General features: G+C 41.1%; 1 protein-coding gene across 1 annotated transcript in view; it reads right to left on the bottom strand.

Annotated features, from left to right (window-relative positions):
• Positions 1-17,357: 17,357 nt before the first annotated feature.
• The window catches only part of Impg1 (interphotoreceptor matrix proteoglycan 1), a 126,258-nt gene continuing 124,866 nt past the window's right edge, over positions 17,358-18,749 (bottom strand). The window contains exon 16 of the mRNA XM_042687105.1: positions 17,358-17,799. Within this exon, the coding sequence (XP_042543039.1) occupies positions 17,358-17,799 (442 nt within the window). The remainder of the gene's footprint in view (positions 17,800-18,749) is intronic.

Raw genomic sequence — 18,749 nt, 5'->3', positions numbered from 1 at the left:
ATGGTGATTTTTATATGAGAATCTTGTCCAAGTTTTTTCCTGTGAGTTGGTGTTCTGCTTCAGATTTCTCTTTTTTTTCCTTACATTCCTGGTGTCTTTTCAGCCTTTGAGATTTTTTTTTTGTAATTGTAGAGCTGTTTTATAAGCTTTGTAATTCAAAAATGTCCTGATACTTTGTAATTGTGCGTTTCATGCTACAGAGAATTTCAGAAGAGTTTTCTTGTGTGCTTTTAGTCTTGATCAAATGTCAGCAGTTTCAAGCCTAATATTTATGACTTTCATATTAGGAATTTAGGAACAAAAAATTTATCAAGGAGTTACATTGACATCCTAAGGCATCTTGTTTGTATTTTAGAATAAAATTAGACAGTAAAATTATTCTCTCTACTTTTTCATTGTTGATTTTTAAATACCCTAACCTTTGAAATGAAATTTCAGTGGTTTTTGTTTGTTTCTTAGGAAGAATATCCCAGTTAGGAAAATATTTCCAGGTGGAATAGATTAATGTTTGTAACCACAGTCTCTGTTCTGGGAGCTGCTTCTCTGACAATATGATAATGTGTCTTAACAGAGATATTTATTTATTATGATACTGTGCAAATGATTGCCTTGAGTTAAGGAAATTGCAAAGCACCATCTGTGCTATTAATTGAGAATGTGAATGTGATTGGATTCTGGAGGTTCCACACCCAGGGTCATTTGGGCCTGTGATTGGTGGCACTGGGTGTAGATGCTGAAATAAATGACCGGTTTTCTCTCTCTTGCATCTCTTTGCTTTTAATTGGGGTTTTTATTTGTGTAAGAGAGTGAATGGTAAGCCCAATTTCTTAGGAATGAGTAAAGTCCTTAAAAAAAAAATTAACAGCCCAATTGATTTTTAATGACTCTTTAGTACAGTTTTCTGAAGTACTCTCATATACCTTCTAGATACTTGATAGGTCTAGATGGGAAACAAATCAAGAAGGTTTAAATTCACTAATGAAAGAACTTAATGTTTTGAAGAATTTGTACGAAATACGTGACAGCGATGCACTGTGTTGTCTTTTTTGGTTTTTGACTGATAGTTAATAAAATGACAGTTAATCCGAAGCCAGTTTGTTTCTAATTATGCCACCAACTGCCTAGAAGTTGTCTATTTAAACTTGTCTCCTGAGTTCATCTTGCCTCCTAGGAGAACTGCCCTGATTCAGTTAGTGTGACCTACATTTAGTAAATGCATACACCGCATGCATACATGCACATGCAAGTGCACACGCACGCACACACTCCCTCGCTGGAGGAACTGTCAGCCTATTAGAAATGGCAGAAATGCAATCTTGTGCTCACAACCAAACCCCAAAGACTTAGGAATTAAAATTTACGAAGTCCTTTAACATCAGCCATGTTCACTGAGATTTAAAATGAAATGTTTAAGCCAATATAATGTATACTAATCTTAATGCTTGTCAATACAAGTTCCTCCCCAAAAGAAAATTATTAAAAAGAAGGAACAAAGTGTGTCCACATTCCGCTCCATATTAACGGCCCCTCTAATCCACTTGTATTAAGAGAACATAGGTTTTTTTTTTGTTTTGTTTTTGTGTGTGGTATCTGTCCTGAGGCTTGAACTCAGGGCCTGGGCACTGTCCCTGAACTATTTTGCTCAAGGTCAGTGTGCTACCACTTGAGCCACAGCTTCACTTCTAGCTTTTTGGTGATGAAGTGGAGATAAGAGTCTTATGGACTTTCCTGCCTGGGCTGGCTTCAAATTTTAATCCTCAGATCTCAGCCTCCTGAGTAGCTAGGATTACAGGTGTAAGCCACTGGTGCTCAGCAAGAAAAGTTTTTTTTGTTAGTTGTAAAGTTGGGGTGATGATATCTTCCCAGAGGCTTATATGAGGAAGAAATAAAATAACTTAGGGGCACAAGCGCCCACAAAAGACATTCCCTTGTTATTTGGTTTCTGTTGTGTTTTGTTTCTTGGGAGATGTTGTTGGGTTTGTGAACTCAGGACCTTTAGCTTCCTAGGCTGGTGTTTTAACCATTAAGTCATGCCTTCAGCCAAGCTTCTTGCTCGCTAATTTGTAGAGAGATTCTTGCAAACTTTTCTCCCCAGGACAGCTTTGAACTTTGCTCCTCTGGATTTTAGCCTCCTGAGTAGCTCGTGTGAGCCACTAACACCTGGCTATAGTGATTTTTTATAAGTCATTTCCCCCTCTAACCTAACAAAACCTTTTTCTTTTTTTGTTAAGTAGACAACCCATCAACATCCATAAGGAGCAAATAGATGGTGTTTGTAGAAGATTAGTCAACAGAAACACAAATTAAATAAGAATATACTTTTTTTATTCGTAGGACTTTATTGGTTGGATTTTGTGGGGTATTTTGGTACTGGGGATGAATTTAGGATTACACACACGCTAGGCAAATGCACTTACTATATCCATAGCCCCTAATGGATATTTGTGTGTGTGTGTGTGTGTGTGTGTGTATGTGTGTGTGTGTGTGTGTGTGTGTGTGTGTGTGTGTGTGTGTGTGTGTGTATGCTAGAGCTTGAACTCAGGCCTTGGGTGCTATTCCTGAGTTTCTTTCGCTAATGACTAACACTCTACCACTTGAGCCACAGTTCTGCTTCCAGCTTTTCTTGAGCAGTTTATTAGAGATCAGAATCTCATGTACTTCCCTGACCAGGCTGGCTTTGAGCCACAATCCTTAGATCTCAGCCTCCTGAGTAGCTAGGATTACAGGTGTGAGCCACTGGTACCTAGCTCCTCATGGATATTTTTAAAAGGTATTTTCACTCACAGGTTATTACTGCGGTTCTCAGGACATCCAAATATGTAGACCTTTGGTTCCTCTCACTTGAAAAACCAGGGTTAAGTACATGGATCAGCAAAATATTTACTGAACCAGTGAGTTAATAGCAAGTTAGTACTGGACCTACTTCTGTATATGAAGGAGGAAGCAGAGGTCCAAGGAGGTCAAGCAATTTAGTTCTAGACCTTAAAAAAGATAGACATGGCTTTGCTCTAATCAGGTAGCCAAAAGAATGAAATAACAAAATCATTTTCAGCAACCCTTGCAGATGTACAAAGGGTGATTCCTCTCCCATTCCCCAGCTTCCAGAACGTGAGAGCTTGTCTTTCCCTACTTATTGTTACTGGTGGTCAACAAGCATTGAGTTCCATTTCTCCCCATACATGCATGGAGGATATCTTGTTGTTGTTTGCTTTTTGTTTTTGTGCCAGTCCTAGGGCTTGAACTCAGGGCCTGGGAACTGTCCCTGAAATTCTCCTTTGCTCAAGGATAGCGCTCTACCACTTGAGCTATAGCTCTACTTCCAGCTTTTTGGTAGGTTTTTTGGAGATAAGAATCTCACGGATATTTTTGCCCTGGCTGGCTTCGAACTGTGATCCTCAGGTCTCAGCCTCCTGAGTAGCTAGGATGACAGGTGTGAGCCCCTGGCACCTGGCTGGAAAAGATGTCTTTGAGGAAAGATTTGTAACTGTAGGAGAGGGCCGTGGAGGAGGAGCATTTCAGGTAACAAAGCACACATGGAACTTTGCTGTTTTCACATGAATTAGATAAACTGTAAGAGCAGAACTCAGTTATTAAACTTGGCCAGCAGCAAATTGGCGTTCTATAAATGTGCTTCATAACAGGGTAAGGTGGACAGACTTTGAGAAGTAGAGTTTTGAATGCAGTTAGGTTGAATTAGAGTCAGTGCATTCTTTTTCCCATCAGCAATTTAATGTGTGATGCTAATTCCACTGTTGTTTCAGAAGGTTTATGAGGAGATAATAGGGAAAATGAATGCACATTTGCATGAAGAATCTTTCTTCTTAATTTGTACCAGTGTAGAAAACTCATTTGCAAAACACAAATAGGTTTATTCATTGATCAGTTTCTACTTCTAAAACAATGTATTTGCAATTGTTACTTAATTTTTTCTTGTTTCATGAAAAATAAATGTGCACGCAGTACTTTCCTAAAATACTGATGTACTGAAATTCAAATAAATGCTTTCTACATAGAACATCCTCTTGTGTGTTGTGGTTTAATGCAGTTATGAAGCTGTAGATGGCGCATTTGGCTGGTGTCTCCTGTCGAAATGAGGGAAAAAGTCTGGATTTTGGAAGCTTCATTCAGTCACCTGGGCTTGAGTCTCTAATTCCCCAAGACAAGGGACTCTAAGGGATGGGAACTTCCTTAAACTTTGGTGCCAAACTCTTACCCAGGGAAAAGGCAGGACCAGTGGTGAACCATTACTATCCATTTTGCCCATCTTGCCTGTCTTTCCACCAGTCCTTACTCTTCTGTTTGTGAGAAGACAAACAGGAAGTAAGACTAGGCACCCAAATACTAGGGACCCTTTTCTTTAAGACTGTGCCCCAGGTCTGGAATCTTCCATACCTCTTTGTAGGTCCTCTGTGAGTGGAGATTGGCTCTCTTACCACCTCAGCTCCTAACTGGTGAATGGCCAACAGCTGGGTGCTCCAAAGAGTAAAGAGCTCCCCACATCCCAGAGGACCCCTCTTGTGGAGAACAGAGCATGCGCCCACTTGTCATTCTCCATCACATTATATTCGTGCATGTGTCACACCAGGGCTGAAATGGAGTAGATGGGAGGGAACATATGTTAGCCCATAAATGTGGACACACATGTTCTGTCTTGATGAAATGTTTTTCATGTGCTTTGGGTCATGCTTCTAACAAACTTTGTCTTGGTCTGGGAAGGACCTGGATACAGGTGTGGGTAAGTCTATCCCTTGTTGCCAATCCTTGCTCTGTCACATCGCATACCATACTCCTGATTGAGTCTTTATTCCACACATGATGGGTACCCACTTTTGTGGGAACCTTGGGTGGGGGGAGAGGAGTGGGTACAAAAGCTGTGCACTTGTGAGAACTGCTGGGATTAATTCTTAAGGATTTGTATCCTTTCTTCACAGGGGATTTCCACTTCTCAAAAGATCCATCTCCATTATTAGGAAACATTTGGTTTTATTTTTGGTACCTTATTGTTAAATGTTATTATATTTTGCTGTCTTCATATGTGTGTGTGTGTGTGCATGTGTGCACATGCACATTAGCTGGGGTTTGAACTGTCGCTTTCCCTTAGGCTTTCTGCTCAAGGTTAGTGCTCTATCACTTGAGCCACAGCACTACTTTTTGGTGGTGGTTAATTGTAGGTAAGAGTCTCATGGATTTTCCTGCCTGGGTTGGCTTTGTACTTCCATCCGCAGTTTTTAGTATCCCGAGGGTTAGGATTACAAGTGTGGATGACCAGCATCTGCCAATTTTGCTATCTTTTGGCAGAAGCAAAATCCTCTGCTTAAAATCATTTATCAAACCCATAAAGAAAATCCAGTGGACATCTAGTAAAACAGACTCATTTTATTAAACCTCTAAAAGTTAAGATTTTACAACAAACAAATTGGATGAGAGTTGTACGATTGTAATAATTAGAGAGATGAATTTTTATCAAGTAGGTAAATGAGCTGAATTATATTAATTCCATTTTAGGGGTAAGCAGAGAACAGTTGGTATGACAAAGTATTCCATGCATTTATGTTAGGTAAATGATGGTCAGTGGTGGAAAGTGGGAGTTCATTACGTTATACACCAGAACTTCAGCTTCCCAACCCCTTACCAACACAGTGTCTTCTCTTAAAAGAGCTTTGTGTGATAACAAGAAAGGCCAGATATTTCCTCATGCGATGTGTGTTTCTATGTTATTGTATTTCTCTTCCTCTTAATGAACAATTCAGAAGCTATTGGCAAAAAAATTACTGTCTAGGGAGTACTTGCTTAAGTAAATAAAACCAATGTGCCCAAAATGTTCTTAAAAACTGAAGACTGAACAGAATGCCGGTGGCTCGTGCCTGCAATCTTAGCTACTCAGGAGGCTGAGATCTGAGGATCATGCTTTAAACCCAGGCCAGGTAGGAAAGTCTGTGAGACTCTTATCTCCAATAAACTACTCACAAAACAGGAGGTGGCGCTGTGGCTCAAGTGGTAGAGCACTTGCCTTGAGCTGAAGAGCTGAGGGACAGTGCCCAGGCCCAGAGTTCAAGCCCCATGACTGACCACCCCCCCCCCAAATAAATAAATAAATAAATAAAAAGAAAAAAGAAAAAGAAAAACAAGACTGGAGCTGGACACCTGTGGCTTATACCTGCTATCCTAGCTACTCTGGAGGCTGAGATCTGAGGATTGTGGTTTGAAGCCAGCCTGAGCACAAAAGTCCCAATGTGACTCACCTCTAATTACCCACTCAAAAACCAAAAGTGATGCTGTGGACCAAGAAGTAGAGTGCTAGCCTTGCCCAAGAAGGCTCAGGAACAAAGTCCAGGCCCTGAGTTTAAGCCCCACAAACTGACCAACAAACAAACAAAACCCCCCAAACTAAAACAACCCAGAAAAGTGAAGAATGTGTGTATGTCTGTGTGCAAGCCTCACATTGTATTGTAGAGTATATATATATGGTCAACAAAGTGCTTACATATTACATACATTCAAGCATTTAAGAGAGATGGGTCTCCTCATCTTTGTGTATGTGTGTGTGTGTGTGTGCATATGTACGTGCCATTCCTGGGGCTTAAACTCAGGACCTGGGTGTTGTCCTGGAGCTTTTTCTCCTGAAGGCTAATGCTCTACCACTTGAGCTACAGCTCCACTTCTGGCTTTTTGATGGTCAATTGAAGATAAGAGTCTCACAGACATTCCTGCCTGGACTGGTCTTGAACTGTGATCCTCAGATCTCAGCTTCCCAAGTAGCGAGGGTTACAGGCGTGAGCCTGCAGCACCTGGCACTTCCTCACTCATGTTTGAAATGCATATTGTAATATATCAAGAGCTTGCTTCCTGATAATTTTCAGTCCTCAAAATTATAGCTTGGATATGTTGCAACTGCTCTTTCAGGTGGCTAGAAGTATACTTAATTTTTTAAATCACATTTACTATTATCGAAGATAATCAAAATATATTTTAGATTGTTTTGAGTTTTGATTAAGAGTGTCTTTCTTGTTCAGTTGTCAGATGTATGATTCTTCTACACCTGAGCCTGTCTGGGGCTGGTTTGCAGCGAGGATGAATCTGTGTTCTGATGACCAGTGACTATGCTTGCCTGTGTTTGCACAATGTTCACGGAGTAGATGCAGTTTTCCTTGAGAAAGCAAATCATCTTTCTTGAAATAGGTTATAAGACAGTTCAAATGTTTTCAGTCTCTAATTTGCTTCCCATTCTGTTGGTTGAAGTCTTCAAATCCTACAGCTAGTAATTCAAAATTTCTTTTTTCAGCTACCTGGAAGAGAAAATGTTTTAAAACTTAAGAAAAACCATCCTAGGTCAAATCACATAGTTCATTTCAATATTCCACTCACAGATGAGAAGGTATCTTCCTTTGAAAGACTGTCGAAATATTACTTTTTGTGTGTGTGCCAGACTTGGGGTTAGAACTCAGAGCCTGGCACTGTCCTTGAGCTTTTTGCTCAAGGCTAGCAGTCTACCACTTGAGCCACAGTTCTACTTCCTGCTTTTTAAAAAAGTAGTTAATTGGAGATAAGAATCTCATGGACTTTTTGTGCCCAGGCTGGCTTTAATCACAATCCTCACATCTCAGCCTCCTGAGTAGCTGAGATTATAGGCATGAACCACTGGTACCTGGCTGTTCAAATATTCCTAATGACAATCTACTAGGAATGTATCCCATCTCTTGGAGCAGAGATGGAAAATTATACATGAAATTTACCCTGTTCCTTCCAACTCATACAGACATCATTTCCCATGGCATACATAGAAATCAGGAAGCCTGCGATAATCAACATTTCCATGTAGTTGTTGTCATTACTTTCCTGAAGTAAAATGCCATTACTTCTTTATTTCCTACTGTGGAAAATCAGTTCCTTTTATTTTCTGTAAACTACTTCCTTTAACATGTGGCTTTGAACTCTAGTACGTCACTATTGAATTAGGGCTGTTAGTGCCAGTGGCTTACACCTGTAATCTTAGCTATTCAGGAGGCTGAGATCTAAGGATTATGGTTCAAAGCCAACCTGAGTAGGACAATCCAATTAACCACCAAAAACTGCAAATGGAGCTGTGGGCTCAAGTGGTACAGTTCTAGCTTTGAGCAATAAAGCTCAGGGAAAGTACCCAGGCCTTGAGTTCAAGATCCAGTACTGACACATACATGAAAAGGTTTATTATCCTGCATATTTGACCAATACTGGATCCTGTATCGTGTGTCCTGTCATTTGGCGGTCCTAGTTGAAATGTTTTCTGTTTCTCCATTTTCTCTTTGTTGCAAGAAATTAAAATGGCACCTCTTCCTCACAGTGGCTCCCGATGGCGACACCTTATGGCATTGCTTCCAGGGCCCTGACTGGGTTTGAGTCTGGTAACTTTTTCAAATGCAAGTGTTGAGAGCATTTCCATCTCAAGGGGAATGGATGCTGGCGATTCTCACTCTCTGTTACCATCAAAGATAGTGTAATTTTTGAAACTAGGTCATTTTAGACTATAAATGTCAATGTTTTCTGCCAAAATTATATATTTTTTTAAGCCTTGAAACTCTATGAAGGCTATGTACAACCTGGCTAGAGATACAGTATTTTCTCTTATAAACTAAACATGTGTGTGTGTGTGTGTGTGTGTGTGTGTGTGTGTGTGCCTCTGTGTGTGTGTTGGTGCTTGAGCTCAGGACTTCACGCTCCTGCTCAGCTTTTTCACTCACAGCTGGTGCTCTACCATTTGAGTCATACCTTCAGCTCTAGCTTTTTGCTGGTTAATTAGGGCTAAGAATCTCTTGGATTTGTCTTCCAGGGCTGGATAAAAATTATTATTGTAGGGGCTGGGAAGGTGGCTCAGTGGTAAAGTGCTTGCCCTGCATGCATGAGGCCCTGGGTTCGATTCCTCAGCACCACATAAGCAGAAAAAGTCAGAAATGGCACTGGGCTCAAGTGGTAGAGCACTAGCCTTGAGCTGAAGAGCTGACCTCACAACTGACCAAAAAAAAAAAAAAAAAAAATATTATTGTAAAAATAAGTAATTAATAGAATGAGGATTTTATGAGGGAGACACGCAGGGCACGGAGCAAAACATTTATCCAATGATAAGGTTTTAGGAGTTTTTGAAGGTGGTCCTTTACATAAATCATGTTACTTCTACATGTTTTTACTTTAGCTGACTAGTTGAAATCAAATGTTTTAAAAATAGTTTATATTGAACTATTCTGTGGTGGGAATATTATAAAACACTTGGATGATGTCTGTTATTTTATACACATTCCAGTTCACGTTAACATTCTCTCTCCATCCTTTTCACACCAGTAAATAGTTTCCCTCCTCTTAAAATACTTAATTCAAAAGCCTGGCAAGGAACTGGAGGAGTGGCTCATGTGGTAGAGTGCCAGCCATGAGCAGAAAAAAAAACAAGCAAGAACTCAGGGCCTTGGTTCAAGGCCCAGTGCATACACGTGCGCGTGCAGGTGTGCACACACACACACACACACACACACACACACACACACATTCACACACACACAGAGGCTAATAAAAACTGCTTTACTCATTCCTATTTAAAATAACAGTTGAAGTGGGAGTTAGGTACAGAGATGATTTTCATTGCTTTCACAATTCAAATTCAATTAAAATCATCATGTATAAGCAAGCATGATTTACCTTAGTATTTTGCTCATGTCAGAACTTTTTAACATGAGTTTCATACTCCTGAGAGTGATCTGGTGACCTACAAAAAAAAAAGCAAAAAAAAAAATCTTTGATACATATCCTGTTTTTGGGGGGGCTCATCAACCACAATGGCTATCTTATTTTCTACAGTCTTAATTTTAGAATTCTAACATGTTAGCCCAATAGCCTCATTTCTCATAGCTTAGCACGCTCTTTCTCTAGGCAGCACTCAGCCCATTTAGTAAAGGGTGCAAATGATTAGCCTCGACCCCCTAACCTGAGAGAGCTCTCCTTTGGGATAGCTATAACCATATAGGTTTAAGATCCCTTAAACCTCACAGGTCATCTGGGTCACCTGAGAGGACACTCCTTTGGGGGCAGCTATCACCATAAAAGGCAGCAAGATCCCCCAAATCTCCAAGGTTATAAAAGTTGCCTGAGACAATAGCTTGCACTTCTCTCTTGTGAGAAGGGGTCTTGCTGTCCCTTTATTGGTACTAAACCTTTTCTTGGTTCTTTGTACCTGGATGTCTGTGTGGTTTTGCTGGCAAAGTCTAATTTACTCTAATATAACAAGTGAAGATAGATAGCATATTTGTGTGGGTGTCTTCTGTTAGAGTTGGGGGTTGTGTTCTGAATCCTGACTTTGACTTTCAGTTGGCTTCCTGCTGCTTGGGCATTTTCTCAGAAGGATGGAAGGAAATTCTCCAGAATGATGAGACACTAAAGTCATCTTTTAAAGAGTGGGGTCTATGCAAATTCTGAAACGAGGCTGCTATAAAAATAACTCTACAATAGCATTTTGTTCTTTATTTTTTTTTGTCAGACATGGGGCTTTCTGGGCCTGGGTGCTGTCCTTGAGCTCTAAATTTAGCTCAAGGCTAGTACTCTACCACTTGAGCCACAGCACCACTTCTGGTTTTTGAGTGGTTAAGTGGAGATAAGAGTCTCATCAATGTTCCTGCCTGAGCTGGCTTTGAACTGCGATCCTCATATCTCAGCCTGAGTAGCTAGGATTACAGGTGTGAGCCACCGGCACCCAGCTTAGCATTTTGTTCTTAAAACTTAAAAATATGCTTTAATTTTAGAGATTGATTGATTGTTATTGTTATTATTATTATTACTATTTGTGCCAATTCTGGGGCTTGAACTCAGAGCCTGGGCACTGTCCCTGAGCTTCTTTTTGTCAAGGCTAGCATTCTACCCACTCGAACCACAGCTCCATTTCAGGGATTTTGTTTTTTTTGTTTTTGTTTTTGGTAGTTTAGTGGAGATAAAGGTCTCATGGACTTTCCTGTCTGGGCTGGCTTCAAACCCTGTTCCTGAGATCTTAGCCTCCTGAGTAGCTAGGATTGCAGGTATGAGCCACCGCCGTCAGCCTAAACATATTTTTAACTTAGGATAGATGAGGGTGGGGGGGGATGATGGAAGGAGTGGCACCTATCAAGATGCATTAATTGATATGTTAAATAGAAGCACCTTTGTACAACTATTTAAGAAATAATAATGAAAACTAGAGTTTTATTTTTAAATTTGCTGCCTATGCTTTCAGACATCCATGTGCCTATCGTATATAATTGCTGTTGATCACATGTGCATATTTTGCACGTTATCTTTTCTTGTTACATTAGAAAATAAGCATAACACATCAAGGATATGTTCCTATATAAACTCTTTTATCAGCAAATTTGCTTACGTTATTGTCTTAGAGGTGATATATAGAAGGCTTACCTTTACATACCTCAGGTAATAAGTCCATTTCCTTTCCTGTAGTATCTGCTCCCTCATTCTCTCCCATTCCCTCCCTCCCATCTCTATCCACAAGATGCATGGTTCACTTCCATCAGTGTCCAGTGCAGCCAGTGAGCTCCACTGCTGCTCTTTTTCACCCCTTTCTCTCATTCTGTGTCCTCCCCCTTGCCTTCCCACAGATGTGCACGTGAATACAGTGTATATAATGTAAAGAATACAATCATCAGATAAAAGAAAAACCAATTTAAGAAAAAAGTCCTTTGCTTACATGTCTTTGGAGTTCATTTCAGTATGTGTATAATTTTATATACATATGAAGAGGTGATTGGGTATGGCACCTTTGTGATATTCTCCTCTTTTGGTCTCTCTGTCTATAAGTATCTAGAATTTCGTGTATTTTGTCATGTACCACTGTGTTTTAGAGCTAATTTCTGCATATCAGGGAGAACAGAGGCCATTTGTCTCTCTGATCTTGGCTTACCTCACTTATTTTATTCTAAGTGCTATGTGAAATTCCATTGTGTACTGGTAGCACACTTTTTGGATCCACTCATCTATTGTGGGGGCATCTGAGCTGTTTCCAGATCTTGGCTGTTGTGATTAGTGTAGCAATGAATATGGATGTGCAGGTGTATTTTTCATATCCTGGTTCATGATGTTCAGGGTAGATGCCCAGGAGTTTTTTAGTCCTTTGTGGAACCTCCAGACTGCTTTCCAGAGTGGTTCTGCTAGTTTACATTCCCACCAGCAGTGCAGTAGGGTTACTTTTTCTCCACATCCCAACCAGCATTTGTTGTTGTGAGAATTCAAAATGTTGGCCAATCTAACTGGGGTAAGATGGTGTGTCAGGGTTGTTTTGATTTGCATTTCCTTTATGGCCAGGAATGATGAGCATTTTCCCATGTGTTTTTTTTGTGCCACGTTTACCTTTTCTTCTGAAAAGTCTGTTCTTATCTTCCTTGTCCATTTAGTAATTGGTGTGTTAAGTTCAGGTAGGGTTAGTTTCTTGAACTCCTTGTGTATATTTGATATTAGGTCTTTGTCTGATGTATTGTTGGTAAAGATCTTTTCCCAATTGGTTGGTTGTATTTCTCATTTACTAACTATGTCCTTAGCTGTGCAGAAACTTTTTATTTTAATGTGGTCCCATTTGTCAAGTCTCACTACTATCTGTTGTGCCCCTTGGATTCTATGCAAGAAGTTCCTGCCTGTACTTGTAAGTTATAATGTCTCTTACTCTCTCTTGCAGTAGTATCAGAGTTTGGGGTCTGATGTTGAGGTCTTTCATCTGCTTTGAATTGAGGTTGGTGCATGGGAACAAGCAGGGATCTACTTTTAGTTTTATCCACTTTTGCCAGCACCAATAGTTGAAGAGCCTGTTTTTTCCACTGCATGTCTTTGGTTTCTTTGCCAAATATCAGATGACTGTAAGAATGTGGCTTAATTTCTGGGCCTTCTAATCTGATCCATTGATTCTGGGGTCTATTTTTGTACCAACACCAAGCTGTTTTTGTTCTTATGGGTTTGTAGTTGAGCTTGAAATCTGCTATGGTCATATTGCCTACATTGTTTTTAGTTAGAATTGCTTTGGCTATTCTTGATCTTTTGTTGTTCCATATGAGTATTTGGTTTGTTTTCTCTATCTTGGTATGAGGTTTTGATGGGATTTCATTGACTTGGATATCATTTTTGGCAGTATGGCCATTTTCACACTATTGATTCTACCTATCCATGAACATGGAAAGTCTTTCCATTTCCCAGTGTCCTCTTTGATTTCTTCCTTTAGATTTTTATAGTTTTTACTATAAAGACCTTTTAAGTCTTTGGTTAGGTTAATTCCTAGGGTATTTTTTTGAGGCTATTGCAAATGGAGTTATATTCATGATTTCCCATTCTGCTTGTACATTGTTGGCAAACAGAAAGGCTACTGATTTTTGTGGGCTAATTTTGTATCCTGCTACTTTGCTGAAGTGATTAATTAGTTCTAGGAGTTTGGGGGTGGAGTTTTTTGGGTCTTTTAGGTATAAGATCATGTCATCTGCAAATAGGAACAGTTTATTTTCCTTTTTCCCTATGCAAATCCCTTTAATGTTGTTTCTTGCCTTTTTGTTCTGGCTAAGAATTCCAGGACTATACTGAAGAGGAGAGAGTGGGTATCCTTGCCTTGCTCCTGATTTTAGGGGAAATGGTTTTAGTTTTTCCCCACTTAGTATGATATTGGCTGTTAGTCTGTTGGATATGGATTTTATTGTTTTAAGGAATGTTCCTTCTATTCCTAGTTTCTCCAAAGCTTTTTTTTTTTTTTTGTCAGTCATGGGGCCTGAACTCTCAGCTCTTCAGCTCAAGACCAGCACTCTACCACTTGAGCCATAGTACTACTTCTGGCTTTATCCACTTATGTGGTGCTGAGGAATCGAACCCAGGGCCTCATGCATGCAAGGCAAGAACTCTAACACTGAGCCACCTTCCCAGCCCTCTCCAAAGCTTTTTAACATGAATGGATGTTATATTTTGTCCAAGTCTTTTTCTACATCTATTGAAATGATCATGTGGTTCTTGACCTTGCTTTGTTGACATGTTGAATTACATTTATTGATTTATGTATGTTAAACCAGCCCTGCATCTGTGGGATGAAGCCTAGTTGGTCATACTGTATGATTTTTTAAGTTTGTTTCTCGATTCTGTTGGCTAATATTTTATTGAGGAGCTTTGCATCTGTGTTCATCAGAGAAATTTGTCTGTAGTTCTCTCTCTGTTTTTTTTTTTTTGATCCTTACCAGGTTTTGGGATGAGTGTGATATTAGCTTTATAGAACAAGTTTGGGATTCTCCCTCTGCTTCTATTTCATGAAAAAGCTTGAGGAGTATTGGTATTAGTTCATATTTAGAAGTCTTATAGAATTCAGTGGTGAATCTATCTGGGCCTGGGCTTTTTTCCTTGTTGGAAGACTTTCAATTATTTCCACTATCTCATTGTGTGTTTTTGGTTTGTTTAGCTGGTTAATATCATCTTGGTTCAGTTTAGGCAGTTTGATGCTTCTAGAAATGTGTCCATTTCTGCTAGGTTTTCCTTCTTTAGTGAGTATAGTAGGTTTGAAAGTAGTCTTTTATACTCATTTGGATTTCTTGGCTGTTGTAATGTTTCCTGTGGCATCTCTGATCTTGTTGATTTGAATTTCCTCTCTTCTTTTTTCATTAATCTCACAAGTGGTCTGTCAATTTTATTAATTTTTTTTAAAAAGCCAGCTTTTAGTTTCATTGATTTTATGTATATTTTTATTTCTATTTCATTGATTTCTGCCCTAATCTTTGCAATCTCTCTCCATCTAGTTGTTTTAGACTTGATTTTTTTTCTTGTTTTCCTAGCAGTTTTAATTGCATCATGAGGTTATTTACTTGAGCTGTTTCTGTTTCTTTATATGTGTGCTTAGGCTATGAACTTTCCCCTCAGTACTGCCTTTGCTGTATCCCAGATGTTCAGTTGTGATATATTTTCATTTTCATTGAGTTGTAAGAATTTCTTCCTTAATTTCTTCTGTGACCCAGGTGTTATTCAGTAGTGTGCTGTTCAGTCTCCATTTATTTGACTAATTTCTGCAATATGTTTTCTTGTTGAGAACTAGTTTAATTCCACTGTGGTTGGATAGGATGCAAGGGATTATGCCCATCCTCTTGTATTTGCTTAGGCTCTTTGTGTGAACTATGATATAGTCAATTTTGGAGAATGTTTCGTGGGCTGCTGAGAAGAATGTGAATTGGGTCGTTTTTGGGTGGAATACTCTGTAGATCTCTGTTTAGACCATTTGGGTTATGGTATCATGTGGTTCAAAGGCTTCTTTGCTTATCTTTTGTTTGGTTGACCTGTCCTTTGGTGAGAGTGGGGTGTTAAAATCTCCCACTATCATTGTGTTTGGGTCTATCTTGTTCTGTAAGTCCGAGAGTATTTGTTTAATGTATTTAGGTGCTCCATTATTTGCTACATAAATATTGACCACTGGGATTTCCTCTTTATGTATCATTCCCTTTATTAATATAATAACCTTTCTTGTCTCTTCATACTGATTTTAATGAGAAGTCTATTTTATCAGATATCACAATGGCTACTCCTGCTTTCTTGCAGGGTGCATTTGTGTGTAAGATTTTTTTCCATCCCTTTACATGGAGTTTGTTTTTATCTTTGACTGTGAGTTCTGTCTCTTGGAGACAATAAAGGTATGGATCTTGGTTTTTGGATCCAATCTGCTGTTCTTTTTCTTTGATTGGGGAATTGAGACCATTAATGTTTAGGCTACTATAGAGAGATATGTCATGTTTCCTGCCATTTTTTGATTTCTTGTATTTTGCTTATTTCATCTTTCTGTGCTTACTAAATTGGTTTTCTAGTGATTTTTGTCTGATGTGTTTCCTTGATTTTGATTGTTTTCTTCAGATTCTGCTCTTCCCTTTAGTATTCTTTGTAATGCTGGCTTAGTGTTCATGAATTCCTTTAATTTTTGTTTGTCATGGAAGGTTTTGGTTTTACTATGAAGTACACCAGTTTGGATTGGCAGCTGTTGATCTTCAGGGTTGGGATTATACCATTCCAGGCTCACCTTTCATTAAGAGTTTGTGTGGAGAGGTCTGAAGTGATTCTGATTTTCTTTCCATTGTAATATAGCTCCTTCTTTGATTTTGCAGCATTTAAAATCAATTGATCTAATGTTTTTACTATGATGTGTCTAGAAGTGTTTCTTCTTGGATCCTGTCTACTAGGGTTTCTATGTATTTCTGTTAGGTGGGTGAGATTTTTCTTACAAGTGGGGAAATTCTTAGTTACTATTTTACTGAATAGATTTTCAAATTCTTGCCCCTCATCAATCCCAATTATGCATAGATTTGATTTCTTAGCTGAGTCTGCCAATTCTAGGATTTCTCCTTGGTAAGTTGTGGGTGTTTTATCCGTACCTTTGAGTTTTTGTTCTAGCACAAACAAAGCTAGAACAAAAAGTCTAGCACCTCTGTTTTATCCTTGACTCCTGATAGTCAATTTTCCAATTCACTTATTCTGTTACCTATGGATTCCACTGTGGTTTGTATTGTGGAAATTGAACCATTGGTGCTTCTGCGTTCTTTGTTGAGATCAGTTCTCATAATGTTATTCATCTTTTATTGAGTTGTATAGCATTTGTTTGTATCTCCATATCTTTTGGGGAGGTCTGGATCTTCTTAGTCATTTCTTCTCTGTAGTCTTGTAATTACTTTTGCCTCTCCCCCTTTTATTTCATTGGCATTGCATTGCCATCATTCTTTAATGGTTCATTGTCCTTCCTTTCTTCTTCACTTTCACTGGGGTCCTTCCCTGAATTGTTGTTGGCTTTTGGATTTGGTTTATCTTGTCTGTTCATGAATCTTGTAATCTTTCGTTGGGATTCAGGGAGTGTCGGGACTGCGGAGTTTGGCTTGTTCATGCCCCATGGGTGGCAGCCCTCACTTTGTCTCGGGCACTCTGGGTGCTTAGGCCAGAAAGCTCCTTGTGGATGTTCGGCCCCAAGGTAGCTGAAAGGAGCTTGGTGCAGTCTACAGCGGGGGCTGGGAAGATTCCATTCAGACTTCCAGGATGGAGGTGACCTTCGGAAGGAGTGGGATTTTGTTTTCCCTTGGGTCCCGAGTGGGTTCCCTCTGCCAGGGTATGGTGCTTGGATTGTGTCTTGTGTGTGCGTGCTCCTCTGTCTGCCCACAGTTGCTGATTAGACCTGTCTGCTGTGGGGGGCTGTGGGGGGCTGTGGGAGTGGCTTCAGGCCTCCGGGGAAGGTGGGCTTCGGGAGGGGGTGCTCCCAGTGGAACACAAAAAGTTTGTGTTGCTTCCAAACAGGCCGCATTTCCCTACAGGTGGCCAGGTCTGCGGAGGGCACTGCGGCCCAGCGCCCACCCGGTATGGGGCCTGGCAGCCCCCCACTAGAAGTCAACAGGGGGTGGGGGTGGGGCGGGGGCATGAGGGGTGAGGGGGGAGAGCAGGACCAGGGCCTCTTCGTCCTTCTTGGGCGGGATGGAGAGCTTCTGGGACAGGCTCTGGGGGTCACTGGCAGTGCGGGTCTCCCGTCGGGGGTCCCGTGCAGGATACCCGCTGGTCCTGGAGCTGGCTGTGGGCTGACCTGCAGCACTGCTTGCTGGCCAGAGTGCTGGGCAGCCATGGGTCTGGGAGTTCTCCAGTCCGGGCGGTACCTGGCCGCCTTCTCTGCTCCTTTCTGTGACGTCCAGGGCGGGAGTTGACTGTGACTGAAAGCTGCGGTCCGTGGGCCGGTCCTGGGGTCCATCTGAGCAGGGGCTGTTTTCGCTGCAGGCATGGGATGGGGGGGCTGGGGGTTGGGGGGGCTGGGGAGGTGGGGGGGGCTGAAGGCTGGGGGGAATGGGGGGATGGGGGGATGGAGAGATAGGAGTGGGGAATGGGAGTGGGGGATGGGGGTGGGAGATGGGGGATGGGAGGATGGGGAAAGGGGATGGGAGGATAGAGGGATGGGGATGGGGGATAGGAGGATAGGGGAATGGGAGATGGGGGAAGGAGGGATGGAGTGATGGGGTGGAGGGATGGGGGAGTGGGGGTGGGGGCTGGGGAAGTGGGGGTGGGGGCTGGGGGAGTGGGGCTGGGGGAGTGGGGAATGGGAGAAGGATCTCTGCAGTTTTCCATCCTGATGTATACAGGTTATGAGGTTTGTTCAGTTCCTGCGATTCTCCGCTTGTTCACCTGTTCTTTGCTGTTGATCTCTTGGTGGGGGGGGGGGGGTGCATGTGAAGATCCCAACTCTCTGGTTAGAGAGCTGGGGAAGTTCCCTACTGTTTTGCCATCATCTTCCAAAACTTGCCTTTTTCCTCCCAACATTCTGTCCACTATAATATTAAGAAAAGAGGAAAGGAAGGAAAATCATCTTCCAATCCCAGTGCTTGATGCCAAGATGGCAGAGAGAGAAAAAAAAGGGGTGTGATTTAGGAAACTGAGTAACAAGCTACTTGCTCCCTCTCCCACCACAGGGACATTATTTTTATTTTTATTTTTTTTGGGTCCGGTTGTGGGGCCTGAACTCGGGGCCTGGGCGCTGTCCCTCAGCTCTTCAGCTTAAGGCTACCGCTCTACCACTTGAGCCACAGCACCACTTCCAGCTTTTTCTGCTTATGTGGTACTGAGGAATCGAACCCAGGGCCTCATGCATGCAAGGCAAGTGCTCCACCACTGAGCCACCTTCCCAGCCCTGGGACATCATTTTTTGTTCCTAACTTGCCTTGGTTGGAAGACCCAGAAGCTTCCAGCATATCAGGGAAGTAGATTCCAGGGAGCATAGTCGTCTGTACTAG

The sequence above is a fragment of the Dipodomys spectabilis genome, unplaced genomic scaffold (assembly GCF_019054845.1).
Source record: "Dipodomys spectabilis isolate Male_0828 unplaced genomic scaffold, ASM1905484v1 ptg000102l, whole genome shotgun sequence".
Taxonomy (NCBI): Eukaryota; Metazoa; Chordata; class Mammalia; order Rodentia; family Heteromyidae; genus Dipodomys; species Dipodomys spectabilis.
Note: the sequence above shows the minus strand (reverse complement) of the source record. Positions and strands in the feature narration are given on the sequence as shown.